The following is a 22,759-nucleotide window of genomic DNA, read 5'->3' as shown; positions in this document are numbered from 1 at the left end:
TTTGTGTTCACAGATTTGCCATAAAAGCTGTTGTCAATGGTAAGGCCTACCTAGAAGGAGTGGGAAAAAAAAAGAAGGAAGCCAAACAAAAGGCTGCCAAGCATGCTCTACAGGGCTTATTGAAAGAGGTTATTATTTAGATGGTCAATAACATCACTTTATGTGTTTATTTTTGTGGTAACATTAAATTAATGTAGATTATGTTGTATGTTGACAGACAGAGAGTGCATCAGATTCCTCTGTGGGACTGGTCCATTCTCATGATGATCATGTATCCTGGCTCCATTCTTACGGTAAAAAAATCAACATGCAGATCACCTGTCACGAGTCCACCAAAGGCACGACTTTTCAGTAAGTTACAATAATGTCCTTATAAGCTATGTTGCGCAGCGCTATAGATTACTGTTTTAGACTATATGTTTTGTATAACAGATGTAGATTTTTGGTTGGAAAGATTGAGTATCCGGATGCAACTGGGACAACAAAGAAGGAAGCTGAGGAAGAAGCTGCAAAACTTGCTTATCTTAAGATAAATGCTTCAGTGGTAAGTAATCATGAATGGTAATCTTGTACACACATGTCTTTTACCTCCCCTACTATGCAAAAAGGGCCTTTTTTTATGTTGTTTAATCTTAGGAGATGCCACAATATGAGACACTATGCGATACATTCAGGAGCTGACTGGGACAAAAATTTACCGCTGGACTTTTTGTTTCAGACTGGCCCGCTGCATTCCCAGAAAGCCCCAACTGTTTTACTATTCAACTTAGTGGTGTCAAAAGTATTGATACTTTGGTGCCAAAACGTAAAAAATACATCCATACCTGCCTTTTTCAGTATCGTCAGTGCTGGATACGGCAAAACACCCCCCCCCCCCCCCCCCCCGCTAGCTGCATCAATTCTCGACGTCTTAGCACTGAGTTAGTGCAGAAAAATAACATGTGGTCTTAAAAAATATATCCAGTGTTTCCTGTATATTCAGTTATTCGTGGAAGACTGTCACATATGCGGATTTGGCGCTTCACTCATAACAAATTACAATGGATCTGTGGCAGTGTAGCACAACTGTAAGTGTGGCGTAACTCAGCTCGGTTTGCCAGGGCAGATGAGAGCAGAGCTCCGCCACCACAAGCCCAGGTAGTGTACCTTACCACAGCGTGAACTAAACCTCCATGAGTGTGCAATCTAACTTTTATTACTTATGTAAGTGCTAAGAAAACACAGCAAGGAGACACCCTTCCATTGTTTGGCAACTTTTTGAAGACCACTCGTTTACTTATTTCACCGGTGAGACAAAGTGTGATTCATGGTGACTCACAGTCAGTATGTGTCCATGCACTAAGTTCGTCCAATTTCTCAAATAGTTTGTCTCTAAATAAGCATTGTACAACCCATGGAAACACCTTAATCTGTTCGGTTTTTGTAAAGTCGGACTCATACGCCTGGGTAATGCGATTGAAAACCAGATCTTTCGACCGCCATAGAGGACCCTTCGTATTGCGCATGCGCCAGTCTCAACATGCGGGATACAACCCGGAAGCAGATACCATTCAATAAAAATATAAACAATTGTAATGAAGAGGAGACTTTATTTGCTTCACAAAGTAAAAGAACATAACATTTTAAAGTGCATCGATTAGGGAAAAAAAATAGACAGATTTATTTAGGAGGGTAGCAAAGGGAAATGTAAAATTGAGACTCCCAAACGAAATACGAATGAGATGAAGGAGAACCAAGCAGGTATATTAAAGGTGAATATTAAAGTGCACACAAACCTCTTCACGCTGCATTTGTACACTCCAAACAATAACTCTGTATTCCACACAACTGGCTAGATAGTCCAGAACAATAGCAACCTTCATGTGGAACAGTATCAGTCTAGGCACGAACAGTCTTTTCCTTCGGCTGTAAAACTCCTTCCATTAATCCACAGAGCCTTATCAATGAACTCTGAGACATTAGAAAATGTTGTTACCATGATTCTCCGTCTGAAAATTCCTGCGAAATAAACTCTCTGCCGCCGGTCTTTCTTTGCTGCGCACCTTCATCTGCTCCAATACATTCTTGGTAGTAGCGTCTCGTTCGTAGCGCAATATAAGATAATTTCCTGATGCTGTCTGCAATTTAACATCAGCATAGCCATTACAGACGTATTATTTGTAATCTGTCCCAATATTACAGCGGACATCACGTACTACTTGTATGGGGCTGCCGAACCCTAGTGTGAGGTCATAGGTCAACCTGAAAAGCAATACATTTATCCGCGCTAAAGGGAAATGAGCCCCCCCCACTTCCATCGAGGTGATTTTTACTGTTTTATTGACATTTTCTTCGCTCTATGCAGCACTCATTTTTAGTTTCTCTTTTCACTCCATGCAGAGAATTAACAGCGAGACAGCAGGATGCGGCAACCAAACTTGATAGTTGATATTGTTACGTGATTGGCTGTTTAGTGTGTCCCTCCCATTGCTCAGAGATCACTGACTGTTTTGTTAGGTTATCGGAGCGTGAGTTCCTGTGTTCATAGAACCAACCTTGCTTCACAACTTTCTGATTCTTCCGACCAAAAAATATGTATACAGTTTATCGAACGTTTTATCAAACATATTTTTTATTGATATCGATTATGTGTCTATCGCCATATATATCATACTTGCCAACCTTGAGACCTCCGATTTCGGGAGGTGGGGGGTGGGGGGTGTGGTCGGGGGTGGGGGTGGGGCGGGACGTGGTTGTGGCGGGGGCGTGATTGGGGGCGTGGTTAAGAGGGAGGAGTATATTTACAGCTAGAATTCACCAACTCGAGTATTTCATTCATATATGTATGTATGTATGTATGAAATACTTGACTTTCAGTGAATTCTAGCTATATATATATTTATTTATTTTATTATATATATAAATAAAATAAATACTTGAATTTTAGTGTTCATTTATTTACACATATACACACACATAACACTCATCTACTCATTGTTGTACTTGAAAGTACAATGCAATACAATTCCGGGGCAATGGCGCCTATCAAATACACAGTAATGAAAACACAGTTGTTCTACTAACTGTACTGTGTGTTATGAGAGTAGAGTATGTGTGTGTGTGGCCCTTTAATAGGTGACAACATGTGAGGTGAAAGACGTCAGTGAGTGTGTGGGCGAGAGAAGAGAGGGAGCGGTAGCGAGTGCGGGGAGGGACTAGTTGGTTTTGTGTTGGATTGGCTGAGTGCAAGCAATCAATAAAGCAAGATTTGCAACTAATCGCTGGACTCATCATTCACCCTAAAGTCGTCCGCTGTGGAGACCCACTGCCGGGTAAGGTGAAAGGTGTTGCCTCGAGCATACATCGGCCCTGGAGAAGTGTCTCCCCTGCGCTCTTAGACTATGGTCTCGTTCTTCTGCTTCGTCTCCTTGTGTGCGCACACTGGACTCAGCTCCGCATGGAGCTGGAGGGGGCGTGGCCTCCAGCTCCGGCTGAATTCCGGGAGATTTTCGGGAGAAAATTTCTTCCGGGAGGTTTTTGGGAGAGGCGCTGAATTTCGGGAGTCTCCCGGAAAATCCGGGAGGCTTGGCAAGTATGATATATATTGATATTGTTTTATTGCCCCAGCCCTATTAGTAAGGAGGCACCACTCTACTAAAGCCATCACTATTATTTTATTTATGTCAAGACTGGAGATGAGAAACCCTCTTCTACCTCCAGTCAACAAATAGAAGACATGAGGAAAAGTATATCGGAGATTTGGTAAGCACACACTATTGGTATCATTTGGTCTGATAGCTAACAGTTTGTTAACTGATTTGATCAATATCTACCTGTTTCTTTGGTACTGCAGTGGCAAGACACACAATTTGAAGACCAAAGATGACTTTGTTGAGCCAAATTTTATCGGACGCGTCCTCTCCATCTGTCAGAGAACAAATCGCATTCCTAATTTCATCGAAATGGAGAGATGTGGCCCTCCTCATGACCTTAGGTATTGCTCATCCTGAGTATAACATCCCAATCTCTACATTAATGATGTCAAATGTTCCCTTCCTGTCAACGCAGATTTGTCTTCAAGTTAGTGATCGATGGACAACACTACCCTGCGTGTGAGGGGAAGAGTATTAAGGAAGCGAAGCAAAAGGCTGCTCAGTTGGCCTTATCTGACCTTTGTAAGGGTTTGGACAGTGAGGTATTGCTTTTTTACTGATATATTTTTTTTAAATGATGTACTGCATACAAACCAACGTTAATACGTTCTAGGTCGTTCTTCCATTTGTTAAAATTTTTAACAATTTTCCACTTCCATCCATCCATCCATCTTCTTCCGCTTATCCGAGGTCGGGTCGCGGGGGCAGCAGCCTAAGCAGGGAAGCCCAGACTTCCCTCTCCCCAGCCACTTCGTCCAGCTCCTCCCGGGGGATCCCGAGGCGTTCCCAGGCCAGCCGGGAGACATAGTCTTCCCAACGTGTCCTGGGTCTTCCCCGTGGCCTCCTACCGGTCGGACATGCCCTAAACACCTCCTTAGGGAGGCGCTCGGGTGGCATCCTGACCAGATGCCCGAACCACCTCAGCTGGCTCCTCTCGATGTGGAGGAGCAGCGGCTTTACTTTGAGGCCCCCCCGGATGACAGAGCTTCTCACCCTATCTCTAAGGGAGAGCCCCGCCACCCGGCGGAGGAAACTCATTTCGGCCGCTTGTACCCGTGATCTTGTCCTTTCGGTCATAACCCAAAGCTCATGACCATAGGTGAGGATGGGAACGTAGATCGACCGGTAAATTGAGAGCTTTGCCTTCCGGCTCAGCTCCTTCTTCACCACAACGGATCGATACAGCGTCCGCATTACTGAAGACGCCGCACTGATCCGCCTGTCGATCTCACGATCCACTCTTCCCTCACTCGTGAACAAGACTCCGAGGTACTTGAACTCCTCCACTTGGGGCAAGATCTCCTCCCCAACCCGGAGATGGCACTCCACCCTTTTCCGGGCGAGAACCATGGACTCGGACTTGGAGGTGCTGATTATCATCCCAGTCGCTTCACACTCAGCTGCGAACCGATCCGGTGAGAGCTGAAGATCCTGGCCAGATGAAGCCATCAGGACCAAATCATCTGCAAAAAGCAGAGACCTAATCCTGCAGCCACCAAACCGGATCCCCTCAACGCCTTGACTGCGCCTAGAAATTCTGTCCATAAAAGTTATGAACAGAATCAGTGACAAAGGGCAGCCTTGGCGGAGTCCAACCCTCACCGGAAACGTGTCCGACTTACTGCCGGCAATGCGGACCAAGCTCTGACACTGATCATACAGGGAGCGGACCGCCACAATCAGACAGTCCGAAACCCCATACTCTCTGAGCACTCCCCACAGGACTTCCCGAGGGACACGGTCGAATGCCTTCTCCAAGTCCACAAAGCACATGTAGACTGGTTGGGCAAACTCCCATGCACCCTCAAGGACCCTGCCGAGAGTATAGAGCTGGTCCACAGTTCCACGACCAGGACGAAAACCACACTGTTCCTCCTGAATCCGAGGTTCGACTATCCGGCGTAGCCTCCTCTCCAGTACACCTGAATAGACCTTACCGGGAAGGCTGAGGAGTGTGATCCCACGATAGTTAGAACACACCCTCCGGTTCCCCTTTTTAAAGAGAGGAACCACCACCCCGGTCTGCCAATCCAGAGGTACTGCCCCCGATGTCCACGCGATGCTGCAGAGTCTTGTCAACCAAGACAGCCCTACAGCATCCAGAGCCTTAAGGAACTCCGGGCGGATCTCATCCACCCCCGGGGCCTTGCCACCGAGGAGCTTTTTAACTACCTCAGCAACCTCAGCCCCAGAAATAGGAGAGCCCACCACAGATTCCCCAGGCACTGCTTCCTCATAGGAAGACGTGTTGGTGGGTTTGAGGAGGTCTTCGAAGTATTCCCTCCACCGATCCACAACTTCCGCAGTCGAGGTCAGCAGAACACCATCCGCACCATACACGGTGTTGGTAGTGCACTGCTTCCCCTTCCTGAGGCGGCGGATGGTGGTCCAGAATCGCTTCGAAGCCGTCCGGAAGTCGTTTTCCATGGCTTCCCCGAACTCCTCCCATGTCCGAGTTTTTGCCTCCGCGACCGCTTAAGCCGCACACCGCTTGGCCTGTCGGTACCTGTCCGCTGCCTCAGGAGTCCCATGAGCCAAAAGAACCCGATAGGACTCCTTCTTCAGCTTGACGGCATCCCTCACCGCCGGTGTCCACCAACGGGTTCTAGGATTACCGCCACGACAGGCACCAACTACCTTGCGGCCACAGCTCCAATCAGCCGCCTCGACAATAGAGGTGCGGAACATGGTCCACTCGGACTCAATGTCCAGCACCTCCCTCGTGACATGTTCAAAGTTCTTCCGGAGGTGGGAATTGAAACTCTCTCTGACAGGAGACTCTGCCAGACGTTCCCAGCAAACCCTCACAATGCGTTTGGGCCTGCCAGGTCTGTCCGGCATCCTCCCCCACCATCGCAGCCAACTCACCACCAGGTGGTGATCGGTAGAAAGCTCCGCCCCTCTCTTCACCCGAGTGTCCAAAACATGAGGCCGCAAATCCGATGACACAACTACAAAGTCGATCATAGAACTGCGGCCTAGGGTGTCCTGGTGCCAAGTGCACATATGGACACCCTTATGCTTGAACATGGTGTTCGTTATGGACAATCCGTGACGGGCACAAAAGTCCAATAACAAAACACCACTTGGGTTCAGATCCGGGCGGCCATTCTTCCCAATCACGCCTCTCCAGGTTTCACTGTCGTTGCCAATATGAGCGGTGAAGTCCCCAGTAGAACGAGGGAATCACCCGGGGGAGCACTCTCAAGTACTCCCTCGAGTGAATCCAAAAAGGGTGGGTACTCTGAGCTGCTGCTTGGCGCGTAAGCGCAAACAACAGTCAGGACCCGTCCCCCCCACCCGAAGGCGGAGGGAAGCTACCCTCTCGTCCACCGGGTTGAACTCCAACATGCAGGCTCTGAGCCGGGGGGCAACAAGAATTGCCACCCCAGCCCGTCGCCTCTCACTGCTGGCAACGCCAGAGTGGAAGAGAGTCCAGCCCCTCTCGAGAGAACTGGTTCCAGAGCCCTTGCTGTGCGTCGAGGTGAGTCCGACTATATCCAACCGGAACTTCTCTACCTCGCGCACTAGCTCAGGCTCCTTCCCCCCCAGCGAGGTGACGTTCCACGTCCCAAGAGCTAGCTTCTGTAGCCGAGGATCGGACCGCCAAGTGCCCTACCTTCGGCTACCGCCCAGCTCACATTGCACCCGACCTCTATGGCCCCTGCTATGGGTGGTGAGCCCATTGGAGGGGGGACCCACGTTGCCTCTTCGGGCTGTGCCCGGCCGGGCCCCATGGGGACAGGCCCGGCCACCAGGCGCTCGCCATCGTGCCCCAACTCCGGGCCTGGCTCCGGAGGGGGGCCCCGGTGACCCGCGTCCGGGCGAGGGAAATCTGAGTCTCGGTTCTTGCATTTCCATAGAAGTCTTCGAGCTGCTCTTTGTCTGATCCCTCACCTAGGACCTGTTTGTCTTGGGAGACCCTACCAGGGGGCATGGAAGCCCCCGGACAACATAGCTCCTAGGATCATTGGGACACGCAAACTCCTCTACCACGTTAAGGTGGCAGCTCAGAGAGGATTTTCCACTTCATTATTAAAATTAATGTTTTAGGTTTTATAGTACAATGTTGTAAAATGATCTGAATAAATATTCCCCCTTTTGTGTTAGCCGCTAAAGTTAGACAGTTAATTCTACCTATACTGTACATTACTTCATAAACATGAACAAGTTTCTGCAAATATTCTATTATATCATATGGGAAAACTGAAGAAAATACGCTTTGATACATTGTAAAGTAGGGATGTGGCGAATAGTATCAGACGATTTCCATAAAAATGTATGTGATTTCGATTGCCATTTAAGGATTTTCAATGCTGATCACAAACACTGATCCCCTCTGGCTGATACATATTTATTTTTAGTGCCACAGTTGAAAAGCTAGCATGTAATTATGTGTCTCCATACACAGTGTGGAGCTGCTAAACATGTTACACACCGAGAACAAGACAGGAGTAGTCATGCTAACTGCTAAACTAACCGCTAAGTGAGTCTTTCTTAAAGAGTGGGGTGGGCCCCAGTGCAATGGCAGTGTGTGGGGGATGTGACCTCGGGGAACATGATTTTTTTGCCATATCAAAACAATAAGAAGCAAATGTAGCACTTCGCTTTACTGTAATGATGATGGGAGATGAGGAAATACTGTATTGTGTCCTTTAATGTTATAATGTATTGTACAATGTTATGCAGAGGTATGGTTATAACAATTTTATAGACACATTTGACTATTTATAGTCATGGTGGAGAGTGAGGGGGTTTAAAATATTTTCTTCTTTTAAAGTGGTGTGAAAGAGAAAATATTAGAGAAGCACTGCGCTAAGCTAACTTAAAACAGCTCCAAGAAATAAGTGCTTTGTAAACTTGAAGAAGTGTAGACGGAACCATGTTGCTGCAGAAAGTAAGCAGCTATTAACAGGATATTAACAAGTAGATTGATAAGAGAGAGGATAATATAACAGCAACTGTTGGTGTGGAGGCACTGTCATAGTCAGTAGTACACGACATGTAAGAGGATGTTGGATCGATTCATAAATTGGTGATGTCGATACCAAGGGTAATATCCATATATGAGCAACACTGAAGTGATTAGATCAATATTTTTACAGCTGAGATAGGATCCAGCACCCCCCGCTACCCTGAAAGGGACAAGTGGTAGAAAATGGATGGATGGAATTTGTTGTTGTTGTTAATGTTGATGAACTCAAGTGTTCTCATTTTTGTAAGGTATTATAAGTGGCGGATGTGTGATGAATGTGCAGATGCTCCCCTCCTGGGAGGTGAGTCTCTTTTACATTAGGACTAAACACAGCTGACTTTGTGGTGCACCCCTTTTCATAAGGGTGACACGGTGTCAGGTATGATTCCGTGGTTATCCTCATATCCAACATCACAACTCTGCCATCCACTGGTCGCCTTCTGTGGCAGCATCACAAAAAAACTGACATGCAAATCGTTGTGGTGTGTGGCGTGGCATCATGCATGATGAAAGTATTTTTTTCAATTTTTGTCAGTTTCCAAACAGTGTGACCAAAAGAGTGTTTTGAGGTTGCACTGCATTCAACTGGTCACCCACTGCATCATGAATCATCCAATCTGTAATGTAACACATCGGCATGCTTCGGTATTAGACGTATAAGCTCGCGAGCTACGGCAAGAGATAAGCTAGTTGTTATGTCGCACCCCAATTGCGTTTTGACTTTGTAATGCACAACACAATGCGATAGGTCAACCTGAAAAGCAATACATTTATCCGTGCTAAAAGGAAATAAGGCCCCCCCACTTCCATCAAGGTCATTTTTCCTGTTTTATCGACATTTTTTGCTCTATGCAGCACTCATTTTTAGTTTCTCTTCTCACTCCATGCATAGAATCAACAGCGAGACAGCAGGATGCGGCAACCAAACTTGACAGTTGATATTGTTACGTGATTGGCTGTTTAGTGTGTCCCTCCCATTGCTCAGAGATCACTTACTGTTTTGTTAGGTTATCGGAGCTTGAGTTCCTGTGTTCATAGAACCAACCTTGCTTCACAACTTTCTGATTCTTCCGACCAAAAAATATTTACATAGTATATCAAACGTTTTATCAAACATATTTTTTATTGATATCGATTATGTGTCTATCGCCATATATATTGATATTGTTTTATTGCCCTAGCCCTATTAGTAAGGAGGCACCACTCTAATAAAGCCATCACTATTATTTTATTTATGTCAAGACTGGAGATGAGAAACCCTCTTCTACCTCCAGTCAACAAATGGAAGACATGAAGAAAAGTATATCAGAGATCTGGTAAGCACACACTATTGGTATTATTTGGTTTGATAGCCAACATACACAGTTTGTTAACTGATTTGATCAATATCTACCTGTTTCTTTGGTACTGCAGTGACAAGACACACAATTTGAAGGTCGAAGATGACTTTGTTGAGCCAAATTTTATTGGACGCATCCTCTCCATCTGTCAGAGAACAAATCGCGTTCCTAATTTCATCGAAATGGAGAGAAGTGGCCCTTCTCATGACCCTAGGTATTGCTCATCCTGAGTATAACGTCCCAATCTCTACATTAATGATGTCAAATGTTCCCTTCCTGTCAACGCAGATTTGTCTACAAGTTAGTGATCGGTGATCAACACTATTCTGCGTGTGAGGGGAAGAGTATTAAGGAAGCCAAGCAAAAGGTTGCTCGGTTGGCCTTATCTGAACTTCAAAAGGGTTTGGACAGTGAGGTATTGCTTTTTTACTGATATATATTTTTTAAATGATGTACTGCATACAAACCAACGTTAATACATTCTAGGTCGTGCTTCCATTTGTTAAAATTTTTTAAAATGTTCCACTTCATTATTAAAAGTAATGTTTTAGGTTTTATAGTACAATGTTGTAAAATGAACTGAATAAATATTCTCTCTGCCATCAACTGGTCGCCCTCTGTGGCAGCATCACAAAAAAACTGACATGCAAATCGTTGTGGTGTGTGGCGTGGCATCATGCATGATGAAAGTATTTTTTTCAATTTTTGTCAGTTTCCAAACAGTGGGACCAAAAGAGTGTTTTGAGGTTGCAAAGTAATCATCTGGTCATCCACTCCATCATGAATCACATCGGCATGCTTTGGTATTAGACGTATAAGCAAGTAATTTATTTATTTATTAGCCTTTATTTAACCAGGTAAAATCCCATTGAGATCAAATATCTCTTTTCCAAGGGAGACCTAGCCAAGAGGGCAGCAGCAAGGTTACATTAAAAACAGTAAACAAATACATAAAACATCACATTTACAACATTAAAACTTGCTCACATGACACATGTGCATACAGACAAGGTAGACTGCAATCCTTTCACAGAAGCTTTAAACTCATTCAACGTAACTAGGGTTTGAAGTTTAATGTTCGATTGTAGGTTATTCCAAGCCTTCGGTGCTGAAAACCTAAATGCTTTCTTGCCCAGTTCAGTTCTTACTTTGGGGACGACAAATTGCAGAACATTCATTGAACGAAGATTGTGACTTCCTTGTTTCTTTGTTAAAAGACAAGACAGATAAGATGGAGTGATACCCAGAATGGTTTTGTAGATAAAAACATACCAATGATTGAGGCGTCGAGCACATAAAGATGTCCAGTTAACCATTGAGTATAACACACAATGGTGAGTAAGGGGAGCGCAGTTGGTGATGAATCTCAGTGGCCCGTGGTACACACTATCCAGCTTGTGGAGACAAGCAGCAGTAGCATTCATGTACAACACATCTCCATAGTCAATAACAGGTAAAAAGGTTGTTTCCACCAATTTCTGTTTCACAGTAAAAGAAAAGCAAGACTTGTTTCTATAATAAAATCCCAGTAAAAGTTTCAGTTTTTTTTTACAACATACTGAATGTGCTCCTTAAAACTCAAGTGGTCATCAATTAAAAATCCTAAATATTTAAAAGCAGATACTAACATAATTTGTTGCCCATTTCTTGTTAAAATGTTCTCACACAGTGATGATCTTACAGTTTTTGATGTGGTAAAGAGCATACACTTTGTTTTCTCTGCATTTAAAACCAGTTGAAGATAGCAAAGTTGTTCTTGTACTCTGTCAAATGCATGTTGTAGATATTTAAAAGCCTCAGCAAGAGTGGGTGCTGTGCAGTATATGACAGTATCATCAGCATAGAAATGGAAAGTTGAGTTCGGAATATTCTGTCCAAGATTATTTATGTAAATAGTGAATAATAAGGGGCCCAACACAGAACCTTGAGGGACACCCTTTTTCACTTGCAGTACGTCCGAGGAGGAACCTTCTATCTGAACAGCCTGAGTTCTACTTGTGAGGTAATTTGCAAACCATCCAACTGCTTGCTGAGAAAAACCAATAGCTGAAAGACGTTTGATTAAAATGACATGATCAACAGTATCAAATGCCTTTGAAAAGTCAATAAAGAGGGACAGACAGCACTGCTTCTTGTCAAGAGCTTCAGTTACATCATTTATAAACTTCATAGCAGCAGTAACAGTACTGTGATTTCTACGAAAACCTGACTGAAATGGTGACAGAATAAAATTGGTGTCCAAAAAGTCTTTTATCTGTTCACTGATAAGGGATTCAAGCACTTTTGCCAGAACAGAGAGTTTAGAGATCGGTCTGTAATTATTTAGATTACTAGGGTCACCTCCTTTTAATAGGGGGATTACAAGGGCAGATTTCCAATCCAAAGGGATTTCATTTGAAATTAGAGTAAGGTTAAAAATGTGAGTCAGTGGTTCAGCTATAATTTCAGCTGCTAACTTTAAAAAGAGCGACTCCAACTTATCTGAGCCAGCTGGCTTTCTAGGTTTAAGTTGTTTTAGAGCCCTCGTGACCTCTGTTGTGGTAAAGGGCGTAAAGTTAAAAACCTGGGTATTTTCAACGGTTCTTTCCGGAGTTAGCGGAGCTTCAGTAGAGTTGTCAGAATTGTAGAGAAAACCAGAGGAAATAAAATTATTATTAAAATGACTACCCATTTCTCTTCTGTCACTTACTCTGACACCATCAACAAGTATACTAGGTGGGAGATTGACTGAATTACAGCAGCCGGACAAAGATTTGATGATTTTCCAAAACTTCTTTGGGTGTTTGAGATTTTCAGTTGTTGTGGAGAAATAAAATTCTGATTTGACTTTCCGAAGGAGAGAGGTAAATTGATTTCTTAATTGTCTAAAATTCAACCAATCTGCTTCTAACCCTGACTTGCGTGCCCTGGCCCAAGCAGCATTACGCTCATGCAATAAATCTGACAGGTCCGATGTAAACCACTGATTGTCACGTCCTTTAACCTTACATTTTCTAAAAGGGGCATGTTTGTTCACTATACTCAAGAAGTTTTCGTGAAAATATTTCCAAGCCAGTTCAACATTATCAAAAAGAGCAATTCTATCCCAATTAAAAAGATGCAAGTCATGTAAAAAAGCTTGCGTCTCAAATAATTTCATATTACGTTTTTCAACAAGACGAGGCTTGCTTTTAGGAATCCTTGTGTCTCGCACTACTGCAATCACACAATGATCACTCACATCATTAGGGAAAACACCAGATGCAACAAATTTAAAGGGCATATTTGTTAGAATTAAGTCAATGAGTGTAGCTTTTTGAGGGCATTTAGGATTAGGTCTTGTAGCTGAGTTAATTAATTGTGTTAAATTTAGAGATTCACACTGTGCTTTCAAAGAGTCAGACACAGATGTGAGCCAGTCCCAGTTCAAATCACCAACCATCACTATTTCATTGTATTTCAGTTGAGACAGAAGCTTCACAAGAGTAGATAGGGAATTACTAGGGGCAGATGGAGACCTATAACACCCCACTACCATTATGTGGTGATTTCTAGCTAATTCAATTTCAAGTGCTAACAGTTCAAGTTCTTTACTTACTGATTCAGAGAGCACTAATTTAACATCAAACCTCTGCTTAATATATATGGCCACTCCACCACCTTTTCTTTGTCGGTCAGTACGATAGACATTATAGCCATGAATGTAAATATCTTTATCAAGCACAGATTGTTTAAGCCAAGTTTCAGATAAGACTACAATATCAGCATTTGTTGAGTTTATCCAGATCTTTATCATATCCAGTTTAGGGAGTAAACTCCGAACATTGATATGAATAATCCCAAGACCAGATCTAGTTTTAAAATCCGCAGGTGTAAAACATTGTGTAGGTGTATCAGGGCCTGGATTAGTCTCAACATTTCCTGAGAGCAATAACAATAATATAACTAAACATTTGCGCTTAAAGTTATCATCTTTTGAGTCTGTCTTTAATCTGTGAAAGTAAGTGCTCATAATAGGAGAGGATGCAGTAATGTTGACGTGATCTCTCAAAACAAGGAAACAATAAGAATGAATGGACACTACCATAGTATGCAGCCATTTTGTTTTGTCCAAAGTCACAGAAATCTTCAACTGAGATAAGGCCGAGGTTATTTTGTAGCTGTCACTATGATGAAATGTCAAATTATCAAAGTTGTCATCTTGAAGTAGCATAGCTTGTGAGGGGGGATTAACAGACCCATTTGGGACACCAGTAAAACCACACAAAAGTATAAAACACAATATAATGATTTGTGACATAGTGAGAGGAGAAGTTCCACTTGTTTTACCACTTTTGAAGATGTTAGCAGACAGGGCTGAAGGCTGGCAACCAAGGCCGATGGGTGGAAGCCCGTAGACGAAACCAATGGCTGGAGGCAAACAGCAGGCCGATTGTGGAGGGCCAGCAGAAGGCAGGCCGATGTTGGAATATGGTTAGCAGCAGGCAGGCCGATGGTGGAAGGCTAGCAGCAAGCAGGCCGATGGTGGAGGCTAGCAGCAAGCAGGCCGATGTTGGAAGGTTAGCAGGCAGGCCGATGGTGGAATGGCTAGCAGCAAGCAGGCCGATGGTGGAAGGCTAGCAGCAAGCAGGCCGATGTTGGAAGGTTAGCCGGCAGGCCGATGGTGGAATGGCTAGCAGCAAGCAGGCCGATGGTGGAAGGCTAGCAGCAAGCAGGCCGATGTTGGAAGGTTAGCAGGCAGGCCGATGGTGGAATGGCTAGCAGCAAGCAGGCCGATGGTGGAAGGCTAGCAGCAAGCAGGCCGATGTTGGAAGGTTAGCAGGCAGGCCGATGGTGGAATGGCTAGCAGCAAGCAGGCCGATGGTGGAAGGCTATCAGCAGGCAGGCTGATGGTGGAAAGCTAGCAGCAGGCAGGCCGATGGTGGAAGGCTAGCAGCAGGCAGGCTGATGGTGGAAGGCTAGCAGCAGGCAGGCCGATGGTGGAAGGCTAGCAGCAGGCAGGCCGATAGGCTAGCAGTAGGCAGGCCGATGGTGGAAGGCTAGCAGCAGGCAGGCCGATGGTGGAAGGCTAGCAGCAGGCAGGCCGATGGTGGAAGGCTAGCAGCAGGCAGGCCGATGGTGGAAGGCTAGCTGCAGGCAGGCCGATAGGCTAGCAGTAAGCAGGCCGATGGTGGAAGGCTAGCAGCAGGCAGGCCGATGGTGGAAGGCTAGCAGCAGGCAGGCCGATGGTGGAAGGCTAGCAGCAGGCAGGCCGATGGTGGAAGGCTAGCAGCAGGTAGGCCGATGGTGGAAGGCTAGCAGTAGGCAGGCCGATGGTGGAAGGCTAGCAACAAGCAGGCCGATGTTGGAAGGTTAGCAGGCAGGCCGATGGTGGAATGGCTAGCAGCAAGCAGGCCGATGGTGAATGGCTAGCAGCAGGCAGGCCGATGATGGAAGGCTAGGAGCAAGCAGGCCGATGTTGGAAGGTTAGCAGGCAGGCCGATGGTGGAATGGCTAGCAGCAAGCAGGCCGATGGTGAATGGCTAGCAGCAGGCAGGCCGATGATGGAAGGCTAGGAGCAAGCAGGCCGATGTTGGAAGGTTAGCAGGCAGGCCGATGGTGGAATGGCTAGCAGCAAGCAGGCCGATGGTGAATGGCTAGCAGCAGGCAGGCCGATGGTGAAAGGCTAGCAGCAAGCAGGCCAATGTTGGAAGGTTCGCAGCAGGCAGGCCGATGGTGGAAGGCTAGCAGGCAGGCCGAGGGTGCTAGCTGTCTGCTACTGCTACCTGAACAGGTGGATTATAGGTAGGCCAAAGTCTATGGCAATCCAGTGACATTTGATGGGAAACTATCCACCAGAAATCCCACTCTGCAGAGAATTTGTTTATCTTGCAGAGTACCACTCATTCAGACTAAAAATAATTAAAATCTCATACATAAAAACACAAAAACTCAGACCTCAGGTAAGAACACACTGAACACAGAATAGACATGGCTGCCATCTTCGATTGTGGGCGCGGTCTCTGTAGTAAGCTACGGCAAGAGATAAGCTAGTTTTTATGTCGCACCCCAATTGCATTTGACTTTGTAATGCACAACACAATGTGATAGGGCACCTATGTACTGGCTGAAAAAACATGAACAATATTGTTATAGTACCTTTTAAAGTATTGGCCCACATTTCATGTTATGTTTGTACACAGCTGGCTCGATACTGTATGTAGTTCTAATATCACGCATGACAGTTGTCTCTTTAGTCCAGCTGGCCGAGGAAGTTTTTTCCGGTTTATTTTGGGTAAACACTCCATTTATGTCGAAATAGCATGGCTCCAAGTTCCGCATTTACAGTGTCAAAGTCACACCGACCTCACTCTCACTTCTCACACTTCTATAAGCAATAGTTCATCCTCCATATATTTAGCTTCAAAAAGAGAGCTGTGAATCTTCATTTGTCCAAAAATATTCACCTTTGTTGTCTGTTATCAAGTCTGCAATGATTAGAACAGTCGCGTTTGTTTCCGGAAGTAGGAATACCATTTGTTACCGGAAGTCGGAATAGTGCTCCTATGGAAACTGAAATAAATGCGCTAAGGAAATTAGTTTCGACAATGACTAAAATAACTAAAATACGGTAAATATTGTACATATTACATATTGTTATGAACGTGTCTTTTACTAAATTATATATATATATATATATACATTACGTTGATAGATTGTTTTGAAGTTGTTTTTGAGGGCTTTGAAGGCTACAACAGTGACTCCCATGAGCCACATTTTCCAAGCGTTTTCTATCATCTTTAAAGTCCTACAAAATAACAACACATATTTAGATATATAGATAGTACTTTATTGATTCCTTAAGGAGAGTTCCCTCAGGAAAAAATAAAATTAAAATTCCAGCAGCAGTTTACTGTATTTGTTCTTGTCCCTCATAATGATTGTGAACGATAGGCACAATTCCAAAAAAAGTGCAGTTCCCTTTTAAGATCATGGGAAAATAGGGCCCATTCAGTGTAATGTCAGATTCTCCTATTTCCGTAATTGGACATTTGATTTCCATTTGACACAGCACTGTGAGTAAAGTTTCTTTTGTGTGTGACAGGTTTCACCTTCTCGTGCCAATAATCCACCAACCAACCGGGATTCCTCAGCCAATAAGTAAGTCACTGACTGAGAAGTTCTTAAAATTGTTACATTGGATAATTTAAAACTTTGCTTTTTTCATTTTCAATGGAGGTCCCCTAATGTTCAGTTAAAGAGCCCATCTACAAACATCTCAAATCGCTTTGTTGATTCTTCTCCCAAAATTCAGGTGTGTTATTACCAATACGTTATTCTAAAATTATGTTATCTAAAAACACAATTGAATCTGATATGTCAAGTGTTCTTCATCTGATTACCTGAACTAGAATATAACTTGTATCTCCCTCCAAGGGTAAAAGTCCAGACTGCAAACCTAAAGTAAAGTAAGTCATCCTTTGAGATCAACTATGAATACAACTTTGCAAAATATTTGTTCTACTGCATTGGCATAGGTATTGGAAAAATATGTTTTTCTCATATTCAGGCTCTACAAATGAATACAAGCGGCTTCTCCCCAAGCGAGTCTGAGCTTGTCTTCCTGTCACCCACAAGATATTATTTGAACTATAAATGATAGTAGAACCATTTCGAAACGGTTTCCAGAGGCTCCTATAATAGATCATAGCATATCCAATCGTGTTTTATTTTTCCAAAATTGTAATAATCTACCTGCTAATTTATGTTAATAGCAAGTTACTTTCTGCTTTGACGTGTATACATCTACACCTCTGTTGGAGTGTATTAAGCACTTATTCTTATGTTTTTTTGGCTACTTTACATTAGTTTTGGGCAATACTACAATTATGGGTATCGATTCAATACAAATTAGTTACAGCGGCAGTATTGGTCATACCAATGTTCATTCTTAAAAAAAAAAAAAAAAGATCACAACTGTAATTTAATATTTATATTATTTATTTTCCTTTTTATTACATACACAATTTGTAATAAAGCCCATTTTGCAAAATAACTCAAAGAAAAACTGCCGTTGGCTCCTTTTTCCTAGGTTTGTAAACAATAACAAAAATGACCAAAAAACTATTTTGTGATAATGAAATACTATTATTATTATTATTATTATACTATATACTGTACATATATAGTATGTATAAAGTCGTGGTCAAAGTTTACATACACTTGTGAAGGACATAATGTCATGGCTTTCTTGAGTTTCCAATAATTTCTACAACTGTTATTTTTTTGTGATAGAGTGATTGGAGCACATACTTGTTGGTCACAAAAAACATTCATGAAGTTTGGTTCTTTTATGAATTTATTATGGGTCTACTGAAAATGTGACCAGATCTGCTGGGTCAAAAGTATACAAACATATTCTTGCATAACAATGTTTTAACCTTATTTATTAATTAATAAAATGTAATATTGAGCCTGCTAATCATTCTGTAATTGAGGACTCGACCGGAACATGTTATAAAATTATTTACACAATATTTCCGCCGGCCAGAAAAATCCACCCCCATATTCCTAAAATGATGTACTAGCATTTCTTTAGGTGCAAATATCACAGAATAAGATTACAAAACATCTCTGACAAAGCATGATCCTATTGTAAGACATTTTTATTTTGTTAATGTCAGGGTTTCCCCTAAATTGCCAAAATGCCTGTGTTGGTGGGGGCGCGGTCAATATGACATCATCCCATGATTTGCTATGATGCATGTATTATTTAAAAAGGCAAAAAAAAATTAAATATACATTTAAAACAAATCTGTTATCGGTATAATATTAACATATATATTTGTCTTACATAATATCATTTTGTTCTATTTTTAAATTGTTGCTGCTTATTGTACAATGTACATTAAGATTTACAAGGTACTTTTTTTTTTTTTTAGAGATTTCTCCAATTCTTTTAGTCACTTTTTCTATAATAAAAACGATTGGCAACAAATCTAGCATCTATTTTTGGTGTTATTGACGACTGTACTCGTGTTTAGAGACTCTGTTTAGATTCTGTCGCTCCATGTCCGTGACGAAAAGCGAGCTGCAGAGAGCCTGACGTCACACTTGCTTTGCGTTGCTTGGAGCCTTTTTCTCACTAAAAACCTCGAGTGTCATCTTAAATTGTGAAGATTGCTGTCCGCAGGTATATCTCGAATATATTTAAGTACATCCACAGCACGGACACGCTGCCTCCGCTCAAGACAACCCCGTACGTAAGGCTGGTGTTAATGTGTATGTTAGTGTGTTTTGGTGGTCATTTTTCCAATGGTCTGTGAACACACCGTGTCGGCGGAGAATAAACAAGTCTTGTGTGTCTAGGAGTGAAACACAGAGACAGACGTGTGTGCACGGAGGAAATACTTGTTGGAATTGGGCCCGTTGTTATCATAAAATTAGCAATAAAAGCTGAAAAGAAAGTCAGACTTTGTTTTCTTCTGGATGCTACAATACATTATATGACTTTATTTTGTTAGGTATGGCGGCAAATATGAAGCCCTACATTAAGCAGAAACTCTGAATGTAGTCAAACCGGATGTATAGCGTAGAACTTTTATTTTGAAGCCGGAAAAGTGTGTGATTATTTTAAGAAAGTGTCTTGACATGTTTTGATGTTGGATCGACTGTTTGCAGTATAAAAAAAGTCTCCTTTTGACATCCTGCTGATCGTCTTTCATTTCTGTTGAGCTTTTATGTCATCTTACTCACTAAAGCAGTCACAGTAACAATCGAAATGTTATGTTATCACTAAACCTTAAACGTAACGAAAGTGAAGCACCACCCACCTCGAGAACGACGCACGCAGCAGGCGTTTGCTGCAGGGTTGTTACCTCTTATCACGGCGAAAAATAATCCTTTCTTGTCGGGAGAACAATTTGCCATGGCTTTGAACCTAATATTTTTCCATAAGTTAGACTTTCCGTTGTTAATTTCTGCTCGCTTGTGGCTCAACAGTAGCAAGTGAACTGCAGCCAAGTTCCCCCGCTACGGCACGTAAATATTCGCATTAATCGACTGCTAAAGGAATTTGTACCGTTATTTAAATTTATAGTTAATGCGTTATCGCGTTAACTTTGACAGCCCTAATAAATATATATATATATGTGTATATATATATATATATATATATATATATATATATATATATATATATATATATATATATATATATATATATATATATATATATATATATATGTCTTAATTAGATTAACCAAAAAATAGTGCTCGATACCGTGGTAGAGTGCAATATATGTATGTGTGGGAAAAAATCACAAGACTACTTCATCTCTACAGGCCTGTTCAAATCTCCTGATGATTGAGGGAACCCCTCATGAAACAGGCCTGTAGAGATGAAGTAGTCTTGTGATTTTTTCCCACACATACATATATATATATATATATATATATATATATATATATATATACATACACACACAAAATCTACCATATATCTGGGTAAACACGACTTTTTTTTTACACATTTCTTTTTACTTTTAGAATTGCAGCAAATTTTCCAGATAGGTGCCAACAAAAGGTAAATACATGGACATATCAAGTAAAATGTAATCATTTGCAGTTGTTTGGGAAGTAGTTGCATCTGTGCGTCATCTTCATTCCATAACTGTATTCTTTAAGGACGCGAAGAGCGCAGCTGTCAAAGGGGACCATACCTCGAGGTATGTAAAGAAAAAATATTTTTGAAAAGATAAAATACATTTTGCGCCGACGACTTGTCCTATTCTCTGAAACAGGTTCAAGGAGGACTTTGATGTGATAGAACACCTTGACAATGGAAGTTTTGGACATGTTTTAAAGGCTAAACACAAGTTGGAGGGAAAGTACTATGCTGTAAAAGCCGTGTCTTATATAGAGTAAGTCAAGTTAAGTTTGCTATTGCAGTCGTCTTTTTAATTGTTGCCATTCGAGCAATATGGCAGGACTTCTTCAATTAATCAATATTCTTTTTGGTCAGTAACTGTCTGCGTGAGGTGTTGGCTCTATCAGACTTTCAACACGACAACGTTGTGAGATACTACACATGTTGGTTGGAAGACGGTGCTTACCAGTCTTCCAGTGCAGGTCGCTCTTCCTGGTGAGTTCCATTCAAGCATCCGTAAGGACTGTGCGCTGCAGAAAATTTTAACAACAGAGTTGCAGTCCCTTCTGTAGGTCTCCACCGAAGAAGACCCTTTATATTCAGATGGAGTTGTGTGAAACCGAAACTCTCCGTATCTGGATAGACGATAAGAATGAAAAGAACGTGGAGCGTTCACAAAGAAGACAGGACAGCCTTGCCATTGCAAAGCAAATAGTGAGTGGCGTCGAGTACATTCATTCCAAAATGTTTTTTCACAGAGATCTGAAGGTGAGTTTTTATATAGCACAGCTGTCACAGAAGGAAGGCACTTTTCGGTTCTTATTTGTCTTTTCTTTAATGGTAAGCCTGCCAACATCCTGTTTGGGCCAGGAGAAGTCATTAAGATTGGGGATTTTGGCCTAGTTGCTGACAATGAGAGAAAAGAGAGAAGCGGAAACCCGGGAACCCCGAGTTATATGGCGCCTGAGCAGGTGAGTTTCCGGTATATCTTTGATTTGTTTTTTCTCCTTTTGCCTCTTCATCAAATTTCACATACCTTACATTTTAATAAGCAGTGATTCCCAACCACTGTAAGAGATCATCAAGGTGTACCGTAAGTGATTCATCTTACTTCACTGCACAGAAAATTATGAGTAATTTACTACTACAAATAACGTGTCTTTGTTCAGCTACAGTATCTATTCCAGCGACATATAGATATGGAGGTCAAATTGTCTTTATTAACCTAGCTTTTTTTGACACTGAATTTATGTAATTGAATTTTTTGCTTTGACAATTTTACTGCATAAAAAAATGGGTATGAGTAAAATGCTTGTGTTTAATATTGAGTTTAGTAAAACACAGTGTTTTAAAATTCAATTTATAAAAATTCAGTGTACAAAAATTCCATGCAAAAAACTCATTATTATTATTCGTTGCTTCAAAACTCAAGACCCACTTCTGGTCACTTATGACCAGTTTGCAATGAGGGGTCAAGTTTGCAGTCACGTGACATGGATCTTCTGAAGGCAAAGAGGCAGTTAATGCAACACCACAGCCATACTTGCCAACCCTCCCGTATTTTCCGGGAGACTCTTGAAATTCAGCGCCTCTCCCGAAAACCTCCCGGGACAAATTTTCTCCCGAAAATCTCCCGAAATTCTGGCGGAGCTGGAGGCCACACCCCCTTCAGGTTTATTGTTAGGCAGTTTCATTAACGTCCTCCCAGCGCGACAACAACACACAACAACAACAGTTACGTTTTCGTCTACCGTAAAGCAGTTCGTCTGCCGTAAACTGCAATGTTGTGACACTCTTAAACAGGACAATACTGCCATCTACTGTACATGCATTTGTGACAATAACATCTAGGGCTTTTACAGAGTGCAGTGCATAACTGCGCACACAACAAGGAGACGAAGCAGAATGCATCATCAGAGAGGGTGTTCAGCATGGTTAGAAAAATAGTGACAGAGAATAGAACAAGGATGGACAATTCAACCCTTAACTCAACAATGAGAAGATGAGTGTTATATGTGTAAATAAATGAACACTGAAATTCAAGTATTTCTTTTATTTATCTATATCATATATATATATATATATATATATATATATATATATATATATATATATATATATATATATATATATATATATACAGGTAAAAGCCAGTAAATTAGAATATTTTGAAAAACTTGATTTATTTCAGTAATTGCATTCAAAA

The 22,759-nt window shown here is 42.3% G+C and overlaps 1 protein-coding gene across 1 annotated transcript; it reads left to right on the top strand.

The window, feature by feature from the left end:
* The first annotated feature begins 12 nt into the window (after positions 1 to 12).
* LOC140678478 (interferon-induced, double-stranded RNA-activated protein kinase-like) lies at positions 13 to 22,531 on the top strand. The gene is made up of 18 exons (XM_072912775.1): positions 13 to 128; positions 218 to 351; positions 433 to 544; positions 3,668 to 3,741; positions 3,833 to 3,973; positions 4,048 to 4,174; positions 9,850 to 9,923; positions 10,021 to 10,161; positions 10,236 to 10,362; positions 17,011 to 17,066; positions 17,145 to 17,220; positions 17,343 to 17,374; positions 20,454 to 20,490; positions 20,592 to 20,632; positions 20,708 to 20,827; positions 20,929 to 21,048; positions 21,114 to 21,321; positions 21,399 to 22,531. Exons 2-18 carry the CDS (start codon positions 308 to 310, stop codon positions 21,609 to 21,611), a joined length of 1,743 nt encoding a protein of 580 aa, XP_072768876.1. The 5' UTR covers positions 13 to 128; positions 218 to 307; the 3' UTR covers positions 21,612 to 22,531.
* The last annotated feature ends 228 nt before the right edge of the window (positions 22,532 to 22,759 follow it).

This window comes from Nerophis lumbriciformis, unplaced genomic scaffold, assembly GCF_033978685.3.
Source record: "Nerophis lumbriciformis unplaced genomic scaffold, RoL_Nlum_v2.1 HiC_scaffold_826, whole genome shotgun sequence".
Lineage (NCBI taxonomy): Eukaryota > Metazoa > Chordata > Actinopteri > Syngnathiformes > Syngnathidae > Nerophis > Nerophis lumbriciformis.
This window is presented reverse-complemented; position numbering and strand designations above follow the sequence as displayed.